The following is a 24915-nucleotide window of genomic DNA, read 5'->3' on the forward strand; positions in this document are numbered from 1 at the left end:
ACTGAAAACAATGGGAAAGACATTCAGTGACAATTCACCAGTACTAGCTCTAAACCTAGTTAAAATTCTATTTCTATATAATAAAACAAAAAGAATTCAGCCACAATATCCAATTTGTTTGCAAAAAGGTCTAAACTCGATTCTAGCAATAGCTGAATAGTTACAGAAAGTGAAAGAGTCAATGAAGGGTCAGATTTGTGCCTTCTCAAGACGTAAGAACAAAAAATAGGCACTGATGGTGTATGGAGGGAGGTGCATATTGCAGATGCATCTTATGGTACCATTTTGAAGAGCAAGGCGGTTCCTCTTGATGTCCTGTTCCTGTAGGACTTTCTGGTAATTGTCACATTATCATTTGTGGGTACACACTTTGAACAATTTGCTTGCAACCTTTACTATATCACAACATTAATTGCACATCACTTTCAGTATTTTCCCAATAGGGAAGCTATGGTAGAGGAGGACTGAGGATATTGGGGATTTGGAGTATGACCCTGAAGGAGAAAGGGGAAGAAGTTAAAAGATTAAAGGAACTGAGAGGGTAGTGATAAGGAGAAAGTCTGAGGTTAGAAAGACAACCAAGAGGGACATCATCATGGAGTACCAATCGCAGATCGAGCAGTCTCTACAGGTGTGATTGGGGGAATTTTTGCAGATGTGGAGCCAACACTGGTGCATATCGTAAGGAATGGTATGATGTTCTGGATCTGTGACAGTACTCCCAGGGAAGGATGGGCCCTTTAATTGACAGGAGTAGTTTTAACCTTCCAGAGCTCTACCTCCTCGGAGCCCACACCATTCATCAGTCCATGTGCAAATTGTAACAATCATGTTGTAAGCACTGCTCGGGACTGAGAGCTGAGATTGTGAGGGCCTTATATATTTCTTCATCTCTGCACTGCTAACTTTCCAACTGACTCAGCAGATCCAGTTGTGTCAATTACACAGAGGATGAAATTTATAGGTACACACCAAGTATGCACATATGCAGATGCCGTGAAGTGAAGCACCTTTCCTCTAAGTAGTACTACTGTCAACCTATAATTTTGATTTTGCATAGATAGATTTTAATTATCTTTAAGTGCAAGTGCTTAAACAGTCTGAAGAATTACAACATAATTGAAAGGCATAAGTTTCAATACAAATTCATCAGTGGTGTAAAGCACTTTCAACATCTCGATATCACAGAAGGTCTGTATAAATGCAAGCCCCTCCTTTATACAACTGCAACATATGAACCACCTTCAAACTTGAAAAGAAGCACAAATAAGTTACTGAAGTCTCATCCGACAGAAAGAGGTAGTATCTGCAAATATCATTTGTCGTGAATAGCAACACAACAATACCAAGGCTCTTCTCTATAATTAAGAACTGATAGTTGAAGAAGCACTCACCCTCAATGTGACATTGTAAACAGGATGCGCTGCCTTCAAGCTCTTCCGAATCCTTCAGGGCTTTGGTGAACAATGGTTTCCTCTGAATTTGCTCATCCATGAGAGACAACACCTTCTCGTGTTGAGTTGGACTCAACACTGAAAAACAAAAACGAAAGACAGTGAAGAAAGGATGTTAAGTGACCTCCAGTGTACACTCACGGACAATAATCATCTTTCCTTGATCCAGGGAGTGGGTGGACTCCTTTATTTTCACTGTCTCCAAGTACATCAGTCTTGGGTGGTGACAGTAAGTAGCAAGGTTAAAGGAACCCACCTAAAGGAAAGTAGGCTCCTTGGAACTTGATAATGGCCTAGGAGATTCTTACATAGATTCTACCCTAATCCCAATTTCCATTTCCAGTGTTTTGTCTATTTAAGTACCCATCCAAATATCCCTTAAAAATAGTAACTGTATCTAATTCCACAATCTTCTCTGACAGTGTCTGTGTAAAATACATACCACTCAGAACTCCTTTTAAACTCTTTCCTCTCACCTTAAGGATATGCCCACTTGTTTTTGATACCTCAAGCATGGGAAAAAGATTGTGACTACTTTATTTTTGCCATTCATAACTTTATATATCAGGTCACCTCTCAGCTGCCTCCTCTCTAGTGAAAATAAGTCTCACCTATCCAAACTCTCCCCATAACTGAAGTCTGGTATGGAAACACCAATACTCTTGAGTGGAAAATCCTATAAAAGGTCGTGAATACGGCTCAGTCTATCATGGATAGAGCCCTCCCCACCAATGAGCACATCCACAAGGAGTGTTGTTGCAGGAAACCTGCCTCCATCATCAAGAACCCCCACCACCCAGACCATGCCCTCTCTTTGTCACTGCCATCGGGAAGGAGGTACAACAGCCTCGGGACTCCCACCACCAGGTTCAGGAACAGTTATTACCCCTCAGCCATCAGGTTCCTGAACCAGTGAGAATAACTTGACTCAACTTCACTTACCCCATCACTGAAATGTCCCCACAACCAATGGACTCGCTTTCAAGGACTCATCTTCTCATGTTCTCAATAGTTATTATTTCTTTCTTTTTGTATTTGCACAGTTTGCAGTCTTCTGCACATTGGCTGAACACTCATGTTGGTGCGGTCTTTCATTTAACCTATTATGGTTATTATTCTATAGATTTATTGAGTATGCCCACAAGAAAATTAATCTTAGGGTTGTATATGGTGACATATATGTACTTTGATAATAAACTTGCTGTGAATTTTCAAGTCTGCTAATACAGGTAGCATGCTGGTGAATCTCCTCTCCATTTTCTCCAGCACAATCACATCCTTCCTATCGCATGACAACTGAAACTGTAACAGAATGCTATGTTCAACACTTGGGTATTTCACAGATAGAATTTTTCACAAACAAGGTGTTTGACACCACTGTATGTGCTCAATGACATTTTCTGCATTAATGCTTCACACACAAGTGTCAACAATAACCAAGGGGACAGCAAAGAATTGTTTTTCTGGCTATTATGGTCAGGTTTGAAAGTGTTCCCTAGTCTTGAGTTATATTTGGAGATACACAAGAACATACAAATTAGTAGCAGGGATGGACAATATTTTGGGTAACTTAAAAGCAGTTTAAAGTCAAAGTTGTCAATAAGATAAATGTCCTAATGAAGGAACTAAACTAAAGAGTGGAGTCACTGGGGCAGGGAACATCTGACTGATATCTTTTATCCTGGAAACTAATTAGGAGTGATTGCAAAGACATTTGGTGGATGGATTCCCCACAGGTTCCACCAAGAGAACCAAAACTTTATAATAGTTTGGAGGTTTGCATATCAATGACCCAGAGAACTATGTTGACTGGAGTCAGAGCTTTATGCTTTGGCTCTTGGTAGGGTCACCCGTGCCAAATAGGTCAGAGGCCAGACTATGAGTGGTCCACCAGTCCTCCAGGTTTAGGGGTTCAGCTCAGGGCTAAAAACCCCGACTGGTAAAACAAAATTGTTATGGAAATAGCAATGAGGAATCCTTCTTCATCTGAGTGTGATGGTATTCCTGAGTCTCCATCCAGGATTGGCATGACTGCCAGTAGTGAAAAAGGAGCTACTGGCATGTTGAAGGAAACTCCATCGCCGTCAGAGATGGAGGATCTTCATTACTGCCCTGAATGCCAGCGGTGTAACAGGCAGTAAGTAAGGATTCCCCACAGGTCACTATAAGGTTAGATCATTGCTCAAAGGAGAACAGAAAGTAAACAAGGATAAAGAACAAAGTGGTAGCTGCCCTACAGTATGATTGACTTTGAACTGAAACTCATTGGATTACCATTTTTGTCTGGAGAATCAGCCACAGATTCTGCATCATCATGCTTGTTTAATGGGAAAGCCAGTCTTTTGAGAGCGAGTAGTACCTTGCCTGCTTTCTGAAATGATAAAAAAATGCATAACACTTTAAACTTCTCAACAAATAAAAGCACCCTCTTTTTCTAAAAATAGCTACAAAAGCATGGCACAAAATATATTGAATGGTGCAGTCACAAACAGGAGAAAATCTGCAGATGCTGGAAAAGCAAGCCAGGCAGCATCTATGGAAATGAGTACAGACAATGTTTCAGGCTGAGGCCCTTTATCAGGACTGGAGAGAAAAAATGAGATGACAGAGTAAAAAGGTGGGAGGGTGGGAGGAAGAGTACAAGGTAGTAGGTAATAGGTGAAACTGGGAGGGTGAGGGTTGAAGTAAAATTCTTGGAAGTCGATTGGTGAAAGAGATAAAGGTCTGGAGGAGGGGGAGTCTGATAGGAGAGGACAGAAGGCAATGGAGGAAAGGGAAGGGGGAGGAGCACCGGAAGGAGGTGATGGGCAGGTATGGAGATAAGGTGAGAGAGGGAAAAGGAGATGGAGAATTGTGGAGCGGTGGGGGCGGGGGAACATTACCAAGAAATCAATGTTCATGCCATCAGGTTGGAGGCTACCCAGACAGAATATAAGGTGCTGTTCCTCCAACCTGAGTGGGGCCTCATCACAACAGTGGAGGAGGTCATGGATTGACATATGGAAAATGGAATTAAAATTCCACTAGGAGATCCCGCTTTTTCTGGCAGAGGGAGCATAGGTTTTCGGCAAAGTGATCTCCCAATCTATGTCGGGTCTCATCGATATACAGAAGGCCACAGCACGAGCACCAGATACAGTAGATGACCCCAACAGGCTCACAGGTGAAGTGTCGTCTCAGCTAGAAGGAGTGTATGGGGCCCTGAATGTTAGTGAGCGAGGAGATGTTGGGGCAGGTACAGCGCCTGTTTTGCTTGCAAGGATAAGTGCCAATGGGCAGGAATAAATGGACAAGGGAGTTGCTAAGGGAGCAATCCCTGCAGAAAACAGGAAGTGGGAGGAGGGAAGGATGTGCTTGATGTTGGGGTCCCATTGGAGATAGTGGAAATTACGGAGAATTATGTAATGGACATGGAAGCTGTTGGATAGTAGGTAAGGACAAGAGGAACCCTGTCTCTAGTGGGATGGTGGGAGGATGGGGTGAGGCAGATGTGGGCAAAATGGAATAGATGGGGTTCAGGGCAGCATTAATGGTGGAGGAAGGGAAGCCCCTTTCTTTGAAGGAGGACATCTCCTTAGTTCTGGAATGAAAAGCCTCATTCTAAGAGCAGATGTAGTGGAGACAGAGGAGTTGAGAGAAGGGGATGGCTTTGTTATATGTAACAGGGTCGGGAGATGTATAGTCCAGGTTAGCTGTGACAGTCAGTGAGTTTATAAAAGACATCAGGAGATAAGCTGTTCCCAGAGGTAGAGACAGAGTGATCAAGAAAGGGGAGGGAGGTGTCGGAAATGGACCAAGTAAATTTGAGGGCAGGGTGGAAGTTGGAGGCAAAGATGATGAAGTTGACGAGCTCCACATGGGTGCAGGAAGCAGCACCAATGCAGTCGTCAATTCAACATTGGAAAAGTGGGGGATGGACACCAGTGTAAGCTGGGAACATAGACTGTTCCACATAGCCAACAATAAGTTAGGCATACCTAGGACCCACGCGAGTGCCCATGGCTACAACTTTTGTTTGAAGGAAGTGGGAGGAGCCAAAGAAGAAATTATTAAGAGTGAGGACCAGTTCTGCCAGACGGAAGAGATTGGTGGTTGAGGGGAACTGATTGGGTCTGATGTCCAAAAAGAAACAGAGAGCTTTGAGGCCTTCCTGGTGGGGGATGGAGGTGGGTAGGGACTGGACATCCATAGTGAACATAAGATGATGGGGGCCAGGAAACTTGAAATCATTGAAAAGATCCAGAGCGTGTGAAGTGTCATGGATGTAGGTAGGAATGGACTGAACCGGGGGATAAAACTGAGTCAAAGTCTGCTTCCGCATCCAGCACATTATTCTCCATAACTTCCACCATCTCCATCTGGATCCCATACCTTGTTCAATGGGACAGGAACAAGCTGAAACAATGGGTCTATCTGGACAGGCAGGTTTGTGGATCTTGGGTAGGAGGTAGAAATGGGAGGAGTGGGGTTTGAGAACTATGAGGTTGGTGGCAGTGGATGGGAGATCCTTAGAGTTAATAAGGTCAGTGATGGTGTCGGCAACAATGGCCCAGTGCTCTTTAGTGGGGTCCTGAGAAAGTGATTGCTTTCCAAAGAGTTCCTTCCTTTGTGTTTTCCCCATAACTATGCAAGTAGTTCCATTTTATGTTAGAATTAATTTGCCTTTATAAAAGTATTTTTGAATCTGCTTCCTCTCTCCTAGGCTCCTAGGCATTGAATTTTAGTTGTAAAACCAGTTTTGAAAAAGCACTCTTTCCTTCATCCTATCTGCTTATTTTGCCAATGATCTTAAATGTATGCTTTTTGCTTATGGTTTGTTGCAAGGGAATAAAAAACTTATTTCATTCCACTCAATCGAAGTCCCTTTTAATTCTAAACACTTTCATTAAATTAAAGAAGATACCCAGAATAAGGCAGTGCATATTCCCAGATAATCAGGAAAGTAGCTGGTGCATTAGAAAATGGTCTTCAGGTAGAATCCAAAAGCCTTTAGGCATAAGAGGATGCTATCAGGGACATGGATTTCAGTAAGGGTTCTGCTGTAAGCTCTTTTGGAACCAGCCAGATAAAGTGATTACTGATTCCTTTACTTAGACCTTGGCATTACCCTTAAAAGGCAAAGTCAATAGATCAGATTGATCCTTGGAGAAGTTTCGGGCCATGTTTGTAATTTATATTTCAACATCTGTTTTTTTTTGGTAACCTGTGCCACATTTCTTGCCAGCCTTCATATCAAATAGATTTCCCAAAACCTATTCAGCAGAAACATGGCACACCACACAGTGTTGTTGTTTCACAGCTCCAGGTTTGATCCTGACTTTGGTCACTTGAAAAGTCTCCTTCTTTAATCTTGCCACAGGCCCAGTTCTTTGGATCCATGTCTTATTTTCAATTGGAAGGAGAGCAAAGCAGCCTCCAAGTTACTGCTGAGGTCCTTACCCGCCATTTCTGCCTGGCTAGGAACCGTTTCATTCTCGCCTTTGACAGCATCTTGGCTGAACCTTTCTCCATGATCTGAAGCCATGGGTGGTTTAGGCAGTCTCCACTGGTTAAACGTTTTCTAGATACAAGATAATGATCATAAAGTTAAATATACCAGGCACTTGCCAAATAAAACAGAGCTGTTGGCCAACTTGTAATAATATTAAAGATACAGGAGACCAAATTGCTTAAGTTTACCTAAATCTTTGATACAATGCTTACACTCCAGAGGCAACAACAAGGTTTAGATCAGGGCAATCAGTTTCATTGTGATAATCAACACCAATGCACCTCAGGGGTATGTGCTTAGCCCACTACTCTAGTCTATCTACACCCGTGACTGAGCCACAGCTCAAACACCATCTATAAGTTTGCTGACAGCACTTCTATTGTTGGCAGAATTTCAGATGGTGATGAGAACATGTGTAGGAACAAGCTAGATCAGCTAGTTGAGTGGTGTCACAACAACAACCTGGCACTCAACATCAGTAAGACCGAAGAGATGATTATGGACTTCAGAAGGGTAAGATGAAGGGACACATACCAGTTTTCATCAAGGGATCAAAAGTGGAGAGGGTGAGCAGTTTCCAGTCCCTGGGTGTCAGTGGCTCTGAGGATCTACCCTGGGCCCAACATATCGATGCAGTTACAAAGAAGGCAAGACAGTGACTTTATTTCATTAGGAGTTTGAGGAGATTTGGTATGTCGCTAAAACACTTGCAAATTTCTACAAATGTACAGTGCAGAGCATTCTAACTGGCTGCATCACTGTCTGGTTTGGGGGGGGGGTGGTGGTGGGCAATGCACAGGATTGAAATAAACTGCAGGAAGTTGTGAACTCTGTCAGCTCCAACATGGGCACTAGCCTCCCCGGCAACCAGGACATCTTCAAGGAGCAATGCCTCAAAAAGGCGGCATCCATCATTGATCCTCATCACCCAGGACATGCCCCCTTCGCTTTGTTACTATCAGGATTGAGGATCAGGAGCCTGAAGGTATATACTCAGCATTCCAGTAATAGCTTCCTTCCCTCTGCTATCAGATTTCTAAATGGACATTGAACCCATGAGCACTACCTCACTACTTTTTTTTCTCTTTTTGCACTACTTATTTAATATAACTTTCTCATATATATACATACATACACTTCCAGTTTTTATTGTTATGTATTGCAATGTACTAATGTACTGCTGTTGCATAACAACAAATTTTATGACATATGCCAGTGATGTTAAACCTGTAAGTCTGTAAGCATGCAAAACAAAATAGAGCCTAGGTAGTTTCAAATCAGTTTAGAAATCATTGTCCTCAGAGTGATAGATTCAATGACAGAATCCCCTCTCATGTCTGAATCATATGGGCGCACCAACTCCCTTTCCCTGAGATGGAGGTACAGGAGGAAAAATGTACTTGAAGAGCAGTGAACCCACGGCCCTAACTAACATGTCAGTGGTTTAATATCAACTGTAAAATTCTCAGAGTTTTACAGGAAGTTGCCAGAGAAATGAGACCTATCCATAATACCGGATATGGGAAGCTGTAGATCCAGAGAAGAGTTACAAAGGAACATTTGAGAAGTTTCTTTACCTCATATCCTTCTGTAACAAACAAGTGATAAAATTCTTTGCATTTTCAGAGATCTCAGCAAATGCGTCCTTATCAAATTCCCAAGAAGCAGCAGTAACATTACTTAGGGTCTCGGAGTCATTGTCACCTTGGAACGGAGACAAGCCACTCAGCCTGCAATTGAACAAGGTTCACACTCAAATTCTGATATCCAACGGCAGTTTACAACTCATGAAGTTCTTTAAATCTGTAGTCATTTTTGCAGAATGAAAAATACAACATCACTCTGTAAACAGTGTGTGGAAGGGCAGAAACTCTCTGCTTGTGAGATGGGCAATCGAATTGGAATTGGGTTTAGGATTATCACATGTCTTGCATTGCATGTATACACATCAATTAATTACAGTGCCCTGAGGTGGCACTAGTGAATGAAATAACAGAATGGAGAATTAAGTAAAATAATTACAGAGAAAATGGAGTGGAAGTGTAGTGTGTTCAGTTCTAGTCGCCTCATGTGGTAGCTTCACGTGAAGGTGGAAGCTTCAGAGACGCTGCAGAGGAGATTTCCCAGGATGCTGTCTGTAAGAGAGAACATGTTTTATGAGGGTAGGCTGAGCGAGCTAGGGCTTTTCTCTTTGGAGTGAAGGAGGATGAGAGGTGACTTGATAGAGTTGCATAAGATAAGAGACATAGATAGAATGGACAACCGGAGTCTTATTCCCAGAGTCGCAATGGCTAATACACAAAGGCATAATTTCAAGGTGTTTGGAGGAAAGTATAGAGGGGAATGTCAGAAGTAGGTTTCTTTCACACAGAGAATGGTAGATACATGGAATGCCCTACCAGGGATAGTGCTAGAGGCGGACATACTCGGGATATTTACAAAACTCTTAGATAGATGCATGGATGAAAGAAAAATAAAGGACTATGTGAATGGTTAGATTAATCTTGGAGTAGGTTAAAAGGTCGGCATAACATTGTGGGCTGAAGGGCCTGTACTGTACTGTACTGTACTATTCTATGTTCTACGTTCTAGGTAGACAATAAGGTACAAGGTCATAATGAGGTAGATGGAGAGGTGTCTGCATATTGGGCTCTGTATCTAAAACCTGCCTTCCAGTGACATTAATGGAGGCAAATTTCCAGTTTAGACTACAACGCCTGGTAGCTAATTTATTTCACTTTGACCACATTAACAGAAGCAGATTTCAAGGAGAACTTGAGAACTAAGAAAAGATTGAATAGGTTAGGACTTTATTCCTTGGAATGGAGAAGATTGAGGAGAGATTTGATAGAGGTATACAAAATTATGAGGGGTATAGATAGGATAGATGCAAGCAGGCTTTTTCCACTGAGGTTGAATGGGACTACAAATAAATTTGAGAGGAATATGAGAGGAAACCTCTTCACTCAGAGGATTGTGAGAGTGTGGAACAAGTTGTCAGCACAAATGGTGCATGGGAGCACAATTTCAATATTTGAGAGAAGTTTAGATAGGTATATGAATAGTAGGGATATGGAGGGCTATGGTCCCGGTGCAGGTTGATGGGAGTAGGCAGTTTAAATGGCTTCAGCATGGACTAGATGGGACAAAGGGCCTGTTTCTGTGCTGTGCTTTTCTATGACTCTAACTTGTTTTCAACAGTTTTAGACACAGACACATGAGGATACAGGATGGAAACAGGCTCTTCAGTTCTCTGAATTCATATCAACCATAAAGGAATATTGACACAAATCCTACCCTAAACCTATTTCATTTTTCCACAATCTCATCATCACATCTCCCAACAGATCCCAGATTCTATCACTCACCTAAATAACTTAGAACAGCAAATGAAGGGAAGAAGGGAAAAGGAAGAAAATTATAGGCCATTTAGCCGAACTTCAGTGGGCGGGGAAGGGTTGGAGTCCATATTAAGGATGAGGTTTTGAGGTACTTAGAGATTAATCATAAAATAAGTCAAAGTCAGCATGGTTTCTGCAAAGGGAAATCTTGCCTGAAAAATCTGTTTGAGTTCTTCAAGGAAGTAACAAGTAGGGTGGACAAAGGAGAGGCAGCGGATATCATTTACTTGGATTTTCAGGAGGCATTTGATAAGGTGCCACACATGAGGCTGCTTAACAAGGTAAAGTCCTATGGCGTTACAGGAAAGATACAGACATAGATAGAGAAATGGCTGACAGACAGGAGGTAGCAAGTGGGAATAGAGGGGGCCTTTTCTGGTTGGCTGCCAGTGACTAGTGGTGCTCCTCAGGGGTCAGTATTGGGACCACTACTTCTCACATTGTTTGTCAATGATTTAGATAATGGAATTGATGGCTTTGTGGCAAAGTTTACAGATGATGTGAAGCTTGCAGATGATACAAGTGCTGAGGAAGCAATGAGATTGCAGCATAACTTCTTAATTAGAAGAATGGGCAAAAAAGTGACAGATGGAATACAGTGTTAGGAAATGTATTGTAATGCATTTTGGTAAAAGGAACAATACTGCAGACTTTTATCTAAACGGGGAGGGTTCAAACATTAGCAGCCCAGAGGGACTTAGGAGTCCTCGTGCAAGACTCCCAGAAGGTTAATTTACAGGTTGAGTTTGTGGTAAACAAGGAAAATGCAATGTTGGCATTTACTTCAAGGAGAATAGCAAGCAGATAATTCTGAGCCTTTATAAGACACTACTCAGGCTACACTTGGAGTATTGTCAACAGTTTTGGGCCCCATATCTCAGAAAGGTTGTGTTGTCATGGGAGAGAGTCCAGAGGAGGTTCGTGAGGATGATTCTGGGAATGAAAGGGTTAACATATGAGGAGTGTTTGGCAGCTTTGGGCCTGTACTCACTGGAATTTAGAAGAATGCAAGGGAATCTCATTGAAAACTACCAAATGTTGAAAGGACTTAATAGGGTGGATGTGCAGAGGATGTTTCCTATGGTGCAGGTATCCAGAACTAGAGGGTACAGCCTCAAAACTGAGGAGAGACCCTTTAGAACAGAGGTAGGGGGATTTTTTTTAGCCAGAGGGCAGTAAATTTGTGGAACACCCTGCCACAGTCTGCGGTGGAGGCCAAGTCTGTGGATATATTTAAGGCGGAGTTGTCTGTTTCCTGATTGGTCAGGGCATCAAAGGATATGGTGAGAAGGCAGGTGTATGGGGTTGAGTGGATCCAGGATCAGCCATGATGGAATGGCAGAACAGACACAATGGGCTGAATAGCCTAATTCTGCTCCTATGTCTTATGGTCTTATGGAACTTCCCGACCTGTTTGCCCTGACATCAGGACGCCTTGCTTTCCTGCAAGACGGCATCGGATTATTTCTACATCCACCCAGTGGGAAACAAGGCTGACATCTAGCATTGCATCCAAAATTCAGCACATCAGGATTGCAACAGGCAGAATTATTTGTTCTTTGGCCAGGTGGAAAATGGATCATCCGAATCTGTGACTGGGAGAGTGAGCCACAGCTGGCGCCCAGATGTGTGGGACAACTCAGATGTCATTTTGACAACAATGTTCCCCAGTCCAGGCTCCTCCACGGCCCCATTTCCCTAATGTTGCCAATAAACGTGTCGACCATGAAGCAACTTCAACACTACAAACGGACCTCACTGTAAGAATAATAAAAACACTACTGCGAAAAGGATCAAGGTTTGAAGCAACACACAGAAAATGCTGGAGGAGTTCAGCAGGTCAGTCAACATCCATTGAAATGAATAAACAGTCGATGTCTCAGGCTGAGACTCCTCTTCAGGACTGGAAAGGAAGGGGGAAGACACCAGAATAAAAAGGTGAGAAGAGGGGAAGGCAGCCAGCTGCAAGGTGATATGTGGAGCCAGGTGGGTCGGAAAGGGAAAGGACTGGGGAAGAAGGAATCTGATAGGAGAGCAGAGTGGACCATAAGGGAAAGGAGAGGTGGAGGGTCCCGGGGGAAGTGATAGGTAGGTAAGAAGAGTAAAAGGCCAGTGTAGGGAATAGAGTAAAAGAGGAGGGGGTTGAAATTTTTATTTTACTGAAAGGAGAAATCGATATTCGTGCCATCAGGTTGGAGGCTACCAAGATAGAATATAAGGTGCTGCTCCTCCACCCTGATGGCGGTCTCATCTTGGCACAAGAGGAGGCCATGGATCGACACATCAGGATGTGAATGGGAATTAGAATTAAGATGTTTACCCACAAGGTTTGAAGACCTTTTTCCCATCATGTGGCATTGCAGTGGAGGAGAAAGCTGTTCTCACCAAGGCCTGAAGACCAAAGTTATACATATTGCAAATGAGTGTTGGATCTCTCAGTAATACCTTGTTGAGAAGCTAGGTTGCCTAGTAACAAACCACAACAAGTGTATTAAATCAGAGGCTGTTACTAGTACAGGGGACCAGGTAAAAAATCAAGATTAAGTAGATTTTAGAAGAAAACAAATCTGACAATGAAGAATAGAGCTAGCTATGTCTCGGTGGTGATGATGATTTGATCTTCTTTCTACAATAGCTATGTTCACTTACAGGATATAACAGATGACACCAATGCTCCAAATATCTGTGGGGAATCCTACTGGATCGTAATTGATGACCTCTGGTGCCACAAACTCTGGTGTCCCAAACAGGACTTTCATCACATCATTTGCATCTGCAGAGAAGGAGAGCAAAAGCAAGTAGTGTTCGGGTAATCTGCAATACCACACAATACCAGTATATGGAGCTGGATCACTGTCCAAGAAACTGAGCAGCAATGGCCTTGAACTCAGAACAGCGCAAGTTAGATATTAATTAAAAGTTAAAGGCCTAGGTTTTGTTCTTGTCATCTCAGTCCAAAGGCGGAATCGATCAAAACAGTATGGAGAAATATGTATTAAATACATTAATCTCCAAATCACCAGCATTCATGTTGTCCAGGATTAATTTACCTGCATGGATCAAGGTCAACTCTACATAATTGCTAACATAACAGATCAGGAAAAGCTCATAAAATAGCACTGACTTTCCTGGGAACACAAGAGTTTACATATCAAAACCAAAAAAAATTAAGATAAAATAATTGAATAATACAAACTTACACAACTATGAAATGGTTCGGTGAAGATGAAAAAAACTAATTTTCAATGGTTTTAATTTTTTTTAAATTTTATTTAGAGAAACAGCATGGAGTAGGCCATACTGACCCAACAAACCACACTGCCCAGCAACCCACTTATTTAACCCTAGCCTAATTGCAGAACAATTTACAATGACCAATTAACCTACTAACTGGTACATCTTTGGAATGTGGGAGGAAACCTACATCCTCAGGAAGATCATACATCATCAGAATTGAACTCTGAACTCTGATGCCCCAAGCTGTAATAGCATCGCGCTAACTGGAAAGCCACTGTGGTAATTATTTTGTTTGCTGATGGAGCAATGGACACACTTATCAAGGATGGCACTAGAGTGTTGGCAGTGCTGAAGTTGCACTGGGGTGGCTCTTCAATTGCGGGCTGCCGCACAACATTTGACAGTGAATAGAGTCTTTCCATTAATGTGACATGATTGCTCAGATGTCTGGAAGGGAAATCCAGCCTTTGTGATCATTTCAATGGATTATTATTCATACTGCTGCTTGTATATATGTTTATGGAGTTGAGATGCCAGAAAAGTACAGCACAGGGGCTGGATTTTGAGGGTCCCTATAGGGAGGGAAGGATAGGGCACTCATTATTATTGCTGAAACTTAACAAACTCAGCCCCAACATCGTGTGGCTGCATGAGAAGGTCAGATGGATGTTCTGTGGTGACTCACCTGACACGTCAAACCCTTTCCAACATTTACATACCACAAGTCAAGCAAATCCTCTGCATTTGCCTGAATAAATGTATCTCAGTACTCAAGAAGCCCCATTTTTAATACTTCCCCTGGCAGCTCACAGGAAGATTCATGAACAAAAATTAATAATGAGACACAAGATTAGAAAAAGTTGACTAAATACATAATGAACATAAAGTGGCTGATCAATTATTTCTGGAAAACAGAAAGCAATGGTAGCACTCAGCAGGTCTGACAGCTTCCAGGTCAAGGAAAAACAAGAGCTGGTGTATCAGATCAAAATAGTAATTCTGATGCTAATCGCCACCCATAAGCAGTTCTAGACTGTTCAAGGAGTTGCCCACGATTGCTGGTGGAACTTTTAACTTTTCTGAGTCCATCAGCATCAACAAGTTGTTCTAACCTTAACAAAACATCATGCTGTCACATGGGATGGGCTGGACTGAGCCCATTGAACACATCGAACAGCCAAGCCATAGGCTTAAATGGGCTTGTTATCTCAAGGATTTTCTATGTTTCTAAATGCTAGTGGTCAAAAGATATATTTAAAAAATCAATAAAATGTTGTTAATGAAATTATTTTTTAAAGTTAAGAACAATTAACTAAACTCTGCTTACTGAAATTAATAAATTATCTAATGTCCTCTCTTGCAGTCATTGCCCTCCTTTGAAAGTATCACACCAAGTTCACTCTGATGCAGTTTCAATGGACCGTTTCGGTGATGAAGTTCAACATTCACCCTCCACCACTGCAATACACATGGTACCTTCTGCAGATACTAATGATGATCTCACCATGGTCAGAATTCACTTCAACTACTTCAGAACTTACCGCTCTGACAAAAGAGTGAGCAATTTCAGATTCCTGGGCATCAACATCTCTGAGGATCTATCCTGGGCCTAACGATTCGACGCAGTTACTAAGAAGGCATGGCAGCAGCTATATTTCATTAGGAGTTTGAGGAGATTTGGTATGTCACCAAAGACACTCACGAATTTCTACAGCTGTACTGTGGAGAGCATTCTGACTGGCTGCATCACCACCTGGTATAGAGAGGGTGAGTGGCACTGCACAGGATCAAAATAAGCTGCAGAAGTTGTGAACTCAGTCAGCTCCATCATGGCTATTATCCTCTGTGGCATCGAGGACACCTTCAAGGAGCGATGCCTCAAAAAGGCGGCATCCATCATTAAGGACCCCCATCGCCTAGGACATGCCCTCTTCTCACTGCTACCAGGGAGGAGGTACAGGAGCTGAAGGCACTCACTCAGTGATTCAGGAACAGCTTCTTCCCCTCTGCCATCCGATTTCTGAACGGACATTGAATGATGGACACTACTTCACTACTTATTTAATTAGCTATTATATATATTTACTGTAATTCATTTTATTGTTATTATGTATTGCATTGTACTGCTCTCACAAAGACAACAAATTTCTGACATTTTCTGGTGATATTCAACCTAATTCTGATTTGGATTCAAACATCTTTTAAGTGCTGATAACTCTAAAATTCCCAGCGTAGCATTCAGTGGTTGTGCACAGACATTCCTCAGGCAGTCGGGTTGGGATGAACGTACTCTCGCAGACAAGAAGGGCTCCTAGAGGTGAAGAGGAAGTCAGGATTGAGGCTGTGTGGCAGCGACTCTACTCACTACACCACATCAGACAGTTTACTCACCAAGTTTTCGGGCCAATCCAAAGTCAATGATTTTGATACGCGTGCTGTCCTTACTGACGCACACTACGTTCTCTGGCTTCAGGTCCAGGTGCACGATATTTTGCTGATGCATGAAGTGGACCCCTTGCAGGATCTGGCGGACGTACGAAACACATGTTGGCTCCGTGAGCTCAAAATCCTCATCCACGATTCGCTCAAAGAGCTCCCCTCCAGAGACACTGTGTAAGACAAGTCACATCAGAACACTGCAACCATTAGCTTTTCAAATGTAATTTGGAGCCTGGGCTGACACTGCTTTCTGAAATAGTCTTTATAAAATTCATCGAGTGAATCTATTTAACCTCAATGGCAGCAGTGCCAGAGTCTGCAGGCAAACACTCCTAACTTTCTGTCATTCCATTTCTCCTAACCTGAGCAAACATATCGAAACTCGATATTACAGTCACAGTACATTTTGTCCCAGTGATTCCCAACCCCATCATATCTACCACTCTGATGTTTCTCTCTGCTGAAGATGTGTTCATCTTCTAGTGGCAGGAGGGCCTCAGATAACCTTGCTCAGCACCGGGAGTTTGTTCATTATCTGCCCACCTTTGGTTCTCTAATCAGCTGTTTTGTTCTGCATGCGGAGGATTTGGCCGTGATATTGTTACATAACAATGACAGTGATCTTGACTAATACCTTTGTCAGAATGTTGTACAAAATGCTTATGGTCTGAACGTGTCAAAGTGTTGGGTGTGCTCCTAAATTCCGATGCAGTTTAGGCATAGAAGCACTGACCTCTGCCCGTCTGAATGGCACAGAAAATGTAGGATGGAATGAACCGGTCATGAACTTGTCAGCTATGACTGTAAAAGGAGCTCTGTTTACAGTATGTTGCGCCGTATGTGCATCACATTGATGATCTGGCCGGCCACCCAACCATAGGTCAAAATATCAGAAAAGGGGTATCATTGGTTTTGGATGACAGCTTTCAACACCCCCACCAGATGGCTGTATAACTGCCCAGTTATCAAGGGAGGCCCACCCTGATGACCTCAGTCAAGGAGGCATTACCCAACAAGACTGCACTAGCTTTGACACAAACAAAGCAGACACTGATGCAGCTTTGTCTGAAATGGTAGCCATGAGGACAGGGACCCTACAAAATGTATTGGCAAAGGGAGGAGGTGCCTGCACCATAAAGGCCAGGAGTGTTGTACATACATCCCTCATGAATCAGAGAATACAACAGATCTGGCTGACTATATCCATTACATATAAAATATGTAATATAGGATTATAGTTCCATAACTGTTATACCCTGGGAGGGAGTTGCTGGTCATTTGAAATGCCAGGAGACTGGTAGGGCAAGCATAGTGTGCTGTGGCATTATGATAGTCATTCTGCTTTTATGCTTAGTAGTTTTGCAATTTGTTTGTAATACAGTGATGTGTCCATGCAGGTTGTATTAAAGCCTATGGGTTTGAAGTAACGGGGCAGTGATACTCGGTGTATTGTAAAGGGTTACTCTTTGTGCTTGCCAAATGTCTTCACCACCATGTCCTTGGGTGGCCGTGACTATGTGACTAGCTGGAGAAGTTTTGCTTCTGACAGTAGGGGATGATGGGGATACAACTGTGAGAACACGGAAGTCATCTGGACACAGGGGTGAGACTCGTGAAGTGTGGTGACAAGTGATGGTTGGTTTGGTGTTTTGAGGTGGCCCACTGACTGCAGCACTTTATATCAGTGGAGTGGGTATAAAGTAGAGTGGTTGGGAACTCAGTAGATTTTGGGGCTTCGCCACAGATCAGATAGAATAGGAGGTGTGCTGCAGTGTGAGGGGCTCACGCACACCTAGGTACATGTTTTAATGCTTGCTAATCTGTCCTAGTAAACAAAAATAGCTAGTTATAAGGAGATCATTGGAGTTTGTGCCTTTCTGCCTTAGCGAGCCCGATCAGTGAACCTCTCGGCATAATGTAACATGACTGTGAGTGGTTCAGAGCGAGAGAGATTAGAATGGGCCACATGGATGTTCAATGAGAGGCGAGTTTGGAGCAAAACAAATTTAAACATTACACCAGTGACCCTTGTGAGGAAATGCCAGCAGTAAGTACTTGTTCTGTGCTCAAGGGCTGTGGCACCTAAGAGTCTCACATGCACAGCAGAATGATTTTCAATGAGCTGTCCCATTCTGATTGACATCACTGAACATGGCTTGGTGCCTCCAGGCACTTCCATATCATAAGCAGAGAGAAATGGAATTGAATGTCCAGAATTGTCTCCATTACACATCAGCTTTTAATAAAATTGATTTATTACACAGCAAGGAGAACCTTTTGGCCTTGGGACTTTAACAACAATCTGGTAAAAACTCACAAATGATTAAATTTATTGAACAGTGGCAGGATCTGAGCAAAATTAAATCCTGATCTGTTGGTCCATCTGCATCACATCCATAAAAACTATAAAAGCAACAAAATAAATGCTAGAGGCTCTATTGTCTATTTTGTTGGGCCCAGCTACTGAATCATATTGTTAAGATGAAATGCCTCCTAATACCCCCGCTCAGAAGCACTGAATTCACTCTATACTCAAAATTCAACGGAATGTATTTCAGAGGACTGTTTGACCAAAATGTATTCCAGAAATGTTACCACTGATATAAAGACTACCACACTTAATTCTTTATATATAATAGCAGCCTCTCATAAATTAGATTTGTTATATACATTATCTTACTTACTATTCCATCACCATGACAATCTCCGTCCGACTCTCAAAGGCATCAAGACACTGCACCAACTTTGTGTGGTGTAGACAGTTCATAATTGCTATCTCATCACGAGCACTTTTCTTGTCTTTAAGACTGCGGGCTTTGTAAAATTTGCCTGCTCGGATCTTTCCAGTGGATTTTTGCAACAACTTGTACACCTTACCAAACGCTCCTCTGGGGGCAGAAAAACTTCTTGGTTAGAAAATTACTTGGTTAGAGACCACTTGAAAGAAATTTGAGTCAGTCTGACATTTCGGTCAGCTCAGATGTTGTCAATTCGTATGCACCCAATACAACTTAAGTCAATGATTGGCTGTTGTTTTGTGCTCTGCCAGTGCTACTACCTTGTTACCTGCAGATCACTGGGAAAGCAGGCGGGCAAGATCAAATGGTCTCTCATGGGTTAGCATTACTGTTTTGCCCATTATCTTTACTACTAAGCAGGCACCTTATTCATCTCTGATTGGCCCTGTCAAATAATATACCATTGGAGATACAAGTGACAATTCCAGATAATGAGGGAGTTCAGCAGTACTTCAAATTGAATGTGGTGGCACTTACACATTATGTGCTTTCTCTTTGATAAAAGAGAAAGAATATTTCCTGTGACTAGATTTCTTTAGTCTCTGAATTTCACAGTAGAAACAGGCCCTGAGTTCACACCCACCATCAAACCATGCATCTACGTTAATCCCATTTTTACTCTCCTCTTGTTCTCAACTCCCTTCCCAGAGTATTTAATAAGCAATTTAATTTCTTTAATTCTAGATTTCTTTATTAACCACAAAAAAATCCTTGATAATAGAGAATCAGCTTTTCTTACTATGAGATTTTGTTCAATAAAATCTCATGACCAAATAAAAAATATTTGTTCCTCAGTATCCTGATGAAGAAGACTTACTATTCATCTCCAAACAGATCCAATTCACTGGCATGTCAAAATTAAGAGGGCATCTCACACTAAATAAACACCACATCATCATGTAAATTAGAAAATTAAAAAATCTTGAAACAGAAGCTTGTGCAGCAATTTTAAACACAGATATAATGCATCTATGCTACTTCTTGGTACAAGTACTTAACTTGGAAAAATGGACATTATATGCACCTAATTCCAGAGATCCCAGAAGTGCAAGGTTGGAGTGTCTGTGCCACTTTAGTAAGACAGATGGGCTGACAATGTTTGTACTTACACGCCAAGACATTCCTGTTGTATGTACAGATCAGTTAGCTTCTGAGAGGTATTAATTATCACATTAACTGCTACCTCTTCCTCCTCCTCCTCCTCCTCTTCTTTTTCTTCAAAAAAAAAGAAAACTGTATAAGATTTCATTTAAACATATCAAATATTAAAAGGCCTACATTGAGTGGATGTGGAGGTGATGCTTCCTGCAGTGGAGGAATCTAGGACCAGAGAGCACAGCCTCACAATAAAAGACACCCCTTTAAAATGGAGATGAGGAGGAATTTCTTTAGCCAGAGAATCTGTGGAATTCATTGCCACAGATGGCTGTGGAAGCCAAATTATTGGGTATTTTTAAAGTAGAGTTTGATGGGTTCACATTTAGTCAGGGCATCAAAGATTACATGGAGAAAGCAGGAGAATGGGGTTGAGAGGGATAATAAGTCAGCCATGAAGGAATGGCGGAACTGACTGGCCTAATTCTGCTCCTATGTTTTAGAGTCAGTAAGAGGCGATGATAATTCCCACACCCATAGTAAATGTAAAGGTTACTTGCAAACAAACCCAAACCACTGCGAGACTGAGTACGGGAGTTGACACTGTATGACGCGCTTCCAAATTACTGAGCTCCAACCTGAAAAAGTACAGTCGGTCCTTTATTGTAAAACTAGCAAAGATGAACGATTTTATAGCAATAAAACTAATGAGTTGTATGTTTCTCCCTTATTAGGAGAGAGAGAGCCAGCAAGCATGTCAAATTATCGGGTGAACAATGTAGTCTTTGGGGTAACTGCAAGTCTGTAATTTTGCTATTGCTTTGCTTACACTTGAGTGCTGGTAGCGGGTGCGCTTTATTTTCGCCGGTGGGGGAGGGGGATCATTGCTCGCTGCCGCTTACGCGCAGGAGGGAGGGGAGCTGGGGGGGTACTTTGGGGTTCTAACATTTAACGGCCGTTCGCTCTTGGGGCATTCCTCTGTTTTCGTGGAATTTTGTGAAGAAAAAGCATTTCAGAATGTATATTGTATACATTTCTCTGACATTAAATTGTACTTTTGAACCTTTGAAAATAAATTAGCGATATAGCGAAATAAGAGTAATTGGTGTTCAAGTTAGGGTAATTAAGCATAATAACAAAATAAGCAAACATTCTCTACTTCCTTAGAAATTTGCATAGATTCAGCATGACATCTAAAACTTCGACAAACTTCAATAGATGTGTGGTGGAGGGTATATTGACTGGCTGCATCACAGCCTGGTATGGAAGCACCAATTGCCCTTGTCTGGAAAACCCTACAAAAAGTAGTGGATACAACCCAGTCCATCACAGGTAAAGTTCTCCCAACCATGGAGCACATCTACACGGAGCGCTGTCACAGAAAAGCAACATCCATCATCAGGGACTCCCATCACCCAGGACATGCTCTCTTCTCGCTTCTCACACCACCAGGTTCAGGAACAGTTCTTATCCCTCAAACATCAGACACTTGAACCAGAAAGGATAACTTCACTCAACCCATCACTGAACTGTTCCCACAAACTATGGATTCACTTTCAAGGAGATTGCATCTCATGTTCTCGATAGTTATTGCTTATTTATTCTTGTTTTGTATTTGCATATTGTTGTCTTTTGCACACTGGTTGAATACCCAAGTTGGGTGTGGCCTTTCATTGATTCTATTATGGTTATTGGATTTATTGTGTATGCCTGCAAGAAAATGAATCTCTGTATTGTATATGGTGACAGACATGTATTTTCAGAATCAGAATCAGGTTTACTATCACTGACATGTCTTGAAATTTGTTAATTTTACAGCAGCAGTACAATGAAATACACGATAAATAAATAGAGGGGAAAAACTGGATTACATTAAATATATATGTGTATTAAATAGTTAAGTTAAAATAAGTAGTGAAAAATAGCAGGAAAAGAAGTAGTGGAGTAATGTTCATGGGTTCAATAACCATTTAAAAATCAGATGGCAGAGAGAAGCTGTTTCTAAATTGCTGAATGTCTGCCTTTGGGCTTCTGTACCTCCTGCCTGATGGTAATAGTGAGAAGAGGGCATGCCCTACATGGTGGGGAGGGGAGGGTCCTCAATGATGGATGCCACTTTCCTAAGGCATCACTCCTTGCATAGGTCTTGGATACTATGGAGGCGAGTTCCCAAGATGGAGCTGACTAATTTTACAAGTTTCTGCAACTTACTTTGATCTTGTATAGTAGTGACCCCACCCCTGCATACTAGATGGTGATGTGGTCTTCCAGTTAGGAAGTCAAGGATCCAGTTGCACAGGAAGTTACAGAGGCATAGGTTCTGTAGCTTTTCGATCAGGACTACAGGGATGATGGAGCTAAATGCTGAGTTATATTCAATAAACAGCATTCTGACATAGGTATTTGCAATGTTCAGGTAATACAAGGCCACGTGGAGAGCCATTGAGATCACATCTGCTGTAGACCTAATGTGGTGATAGGCAAATTTCAGTGGGTCCAGGTACTTGCAGAGGCAGGAGTTGATTTTGGCCATGACCAACTCTCAAAGCATTTCATCACCATAGACGTGAGTGCTACTGGGCAATAGTTATCAAAGCAGCTCACACTACTTTTCTTGGGCACTGGTATAATTGTTGCCCTTTTGAAGCAGATGGGAACTTCCGACTGCAGAAGTGAGAGATTGAAAGTGTCTTTGAACACCCCTGCCAGATGGTTGGTACAAGTTTTCAGAACCTTATAAGGTACTCCATCAAGGCCAGCCACCTTGCAAGAGTTCACCCACCTAAAAGACAGTCTGACGTTGGCATCCAAGACAGAGATCACAAGGTCCACCGGATGCTGCAGGGACCCTCATAGCAAAAGCATAAAAAGCATTGACCTCGTCTGGTAGTGAAGCATTGCTGCCTTTCATGATGTTGGGCTTTGTTTTGTAGGAAGTAATGTCTGCAAACCCTGCCAGAGTTGACATGCATCTGATGTTGCCTCTAACCTCACTCAGAATTGTTTCTTCACTCTCCGCAAGTCCTAACTGGTTTTCTTGTACAGATCTGGATCGCCAACCTTAAATGCCACAGATTTAGCACTCAGCAATCAGCAATTAATCCTCAATTCTCACAATAATCTTCAAGGGATCTTCAAGAACTCTGCACTAATTGACAGATGTAAACTGAAGCCTCACACTAACATTAAGGGTAGAGTTGGCACAAAAATTATTAGTAGCCTAATTATTAGAACTTAAAGCCCACTTTCTTTGCTGTCATTGAGAATGGTAGTGCTTAGTGTCCAACAAGGTCACCATTGCAAATCACCATGGATGAACCGGAGATTTGTAGTCTATTGAGTGCTAGACCTGTGGCATTCAAGACCAGTGATTCAGCACTATACAGGAAATCCAGGTACGACCTACGTAAGGGTATTTTAAGAGTGAGAAAACAATTCCAGTTGAAGTTAGAGGCCTTGGAACACCTGGATAATAGTAATACATACATCAGGCTGCTTTTTTATTGATTACAGTCCAGCATTCACACAATCCTATTCTCAGTTGTAATTAACAAGCTCCAAAACCTGGGCCTCTGTACCTCCCTCTGCAGCTGGATCTTGACTTCCTCACAAGGAGACCAGAGTCAGTGCGAATTAGAAATAACATCTCCTCACTGACAATCAACAACGGCGCTGCTCAAGGATGTGCTCGACTCTCTCTAGACCCATAGTAATGGTGCTAGATGCAGCTCAAACACCACCTATAAATCTGCCAATGACACAACTATTGATGGCAAAATTTCAGATAGTGACGAGGAGATGTACAGGAGTGTGGTAGGTACAGGTTGAGTAATGTCGTAGCAACAACCTTGTACTCAACATCAGTAAGACCAAGGAATTGATTGTGGACTTCAGGAAGGGGAAGTCAAGGGAACTCTAACCAGTCCTCATCAAGGGATCAGCACTGGAAAGGGTGAGCAGTTTCAAGTTCCTGGGTGTCAACATCTCTGAGGATCTATCCTGGGTCCAATATATTGATGCAATTGCAAAGACGTAATGACAGTGGCTATATTTCATTAGGAATTTGAGGAAATTTGGAATGTCACCAAACACTCTCACGAATGTCTACAGGTGAACCATGGGGTACATTCTAACTGGTTGCATCACCAACTCTTATTTGTAGGGTGGGTGCTTTCCATCGCACAAGATCTGAAAAAGCTATACAAAGTTGTAAATTCAGCCAGCTCCATTGTGAGCACTAGCCCCCCCCCCCCCCATATCGAGAATGCCTTCAAAAGGTGATGCCTCAAGAAGGCGGATGCCATCTATCATTAAAGAGCTCCCATCACCCAGGATATACACTCCTCTCATTGCTACCATTAAGGAGGCAGTACAGAAGCCTGAAGACATACATTCAATGTTTCAGGAACAGCTCCTTCCCTTCCACCATCAGATTTCTGAATGGACAATGAACCGACCCGTGAACACTAACTCACTATATTTTTTTAGACCAATCACAAACAAGAGAAAATCTGCAGTTGCTGGAAATCCAGAGCAACACACTCAAAATACTGGAGGAACTCAGCAGGCCAGGCAGCAACTATGGAGAAGAGTACAGTCAACGTTTTGGGCCGAGACTTTTCAGCAGGACTTGAAGATTCTCAGCCCGAAACATCGACTATACTCTTATTCATAGATGCTGCCTGGCTTGCTGAGTTCCTCCAGCATTTTGTGTGTGTTGCCTATATTTTGTTAGCTCTCTTTTTGCACTAAGTTCTCAATTTAATTTATATATTGTAATTTATAGTGTTTATTATTATGCATTGCATTATACTGCTGCCGCAAAACAAATTTCACAACATATGTCGGTGATATTAAAGCTGATTCTGGTTCTGATACAGTTCTCAAAGGCAACTATGGATGGGTAATTAAATGGTGGCTCAGCCTCTGAAGCCCAGTCTTGAATGAATAAAAATGTAAAAGATGTACCATTATAACTGTAAAAGCCATGTATCTAATTC

At 42.2% G+C, this 24915-nt stretch overlaps 1 protein-coding gene across 1 annotated transcript in view; it reads right to left on the reverse strand.

Annotated features, from left to right (window-relative positions):
- Positions 1 to 24915, reverse strand: part of LOC132384545 (myosin light chain kinase, smooth muscle-like) — a 74537-nt gene that overhangs the window by 7617 nt on the left and 42005 nt on the right. The window contains exons 9-16 of the mRNA XM_059955711.1: positions 19930 to 20035; positions 18707 to 18910; positions 15975 to 16192; positions 12996 to 13119; positions 8523 to 8675; positions 6894 to 7014; positions 3729 to 3825; positions 1395 to 1532 (exon numbers count right to left, since the gene is read on the reverse strand). Of these exons, the coding sequence (XP_059811694.1) occupies positions 1395 to 1532; positions 3729 to 3825; positions 6894 to 7014; positions 8523 to 8675; positions 12996 to 13119; positions 15975 to 16192; positions 18707 to 18910; positions 19930 to 20035 (1161 nt within the window). The remainder of the gene's footprint in view (positions 1 to 1394; positions 1533 to 3728; positions 3826 to 6893; positions 7015 to 8522; positions 8676 to 12995; positions 13120 to 15974; positions 16193 to 18706; positions 18911 to 19929; positions 20036 to 24915) is intronic.

Source organism: Hypanus sabinus, chromosome X1 (genome assembly GCF_030144855.1).
Source record: "Hypanus sabinus isolate sHypSab1 chromosome X1, sHypSab1.hap1, whole genome shotgun sequence".
NCBI lineage: Eukaryota > Metazoa > Chordata > Chondrichthyes > Myliobatiformes > Dasyatidae > Hypanus > Hypanus sabinus.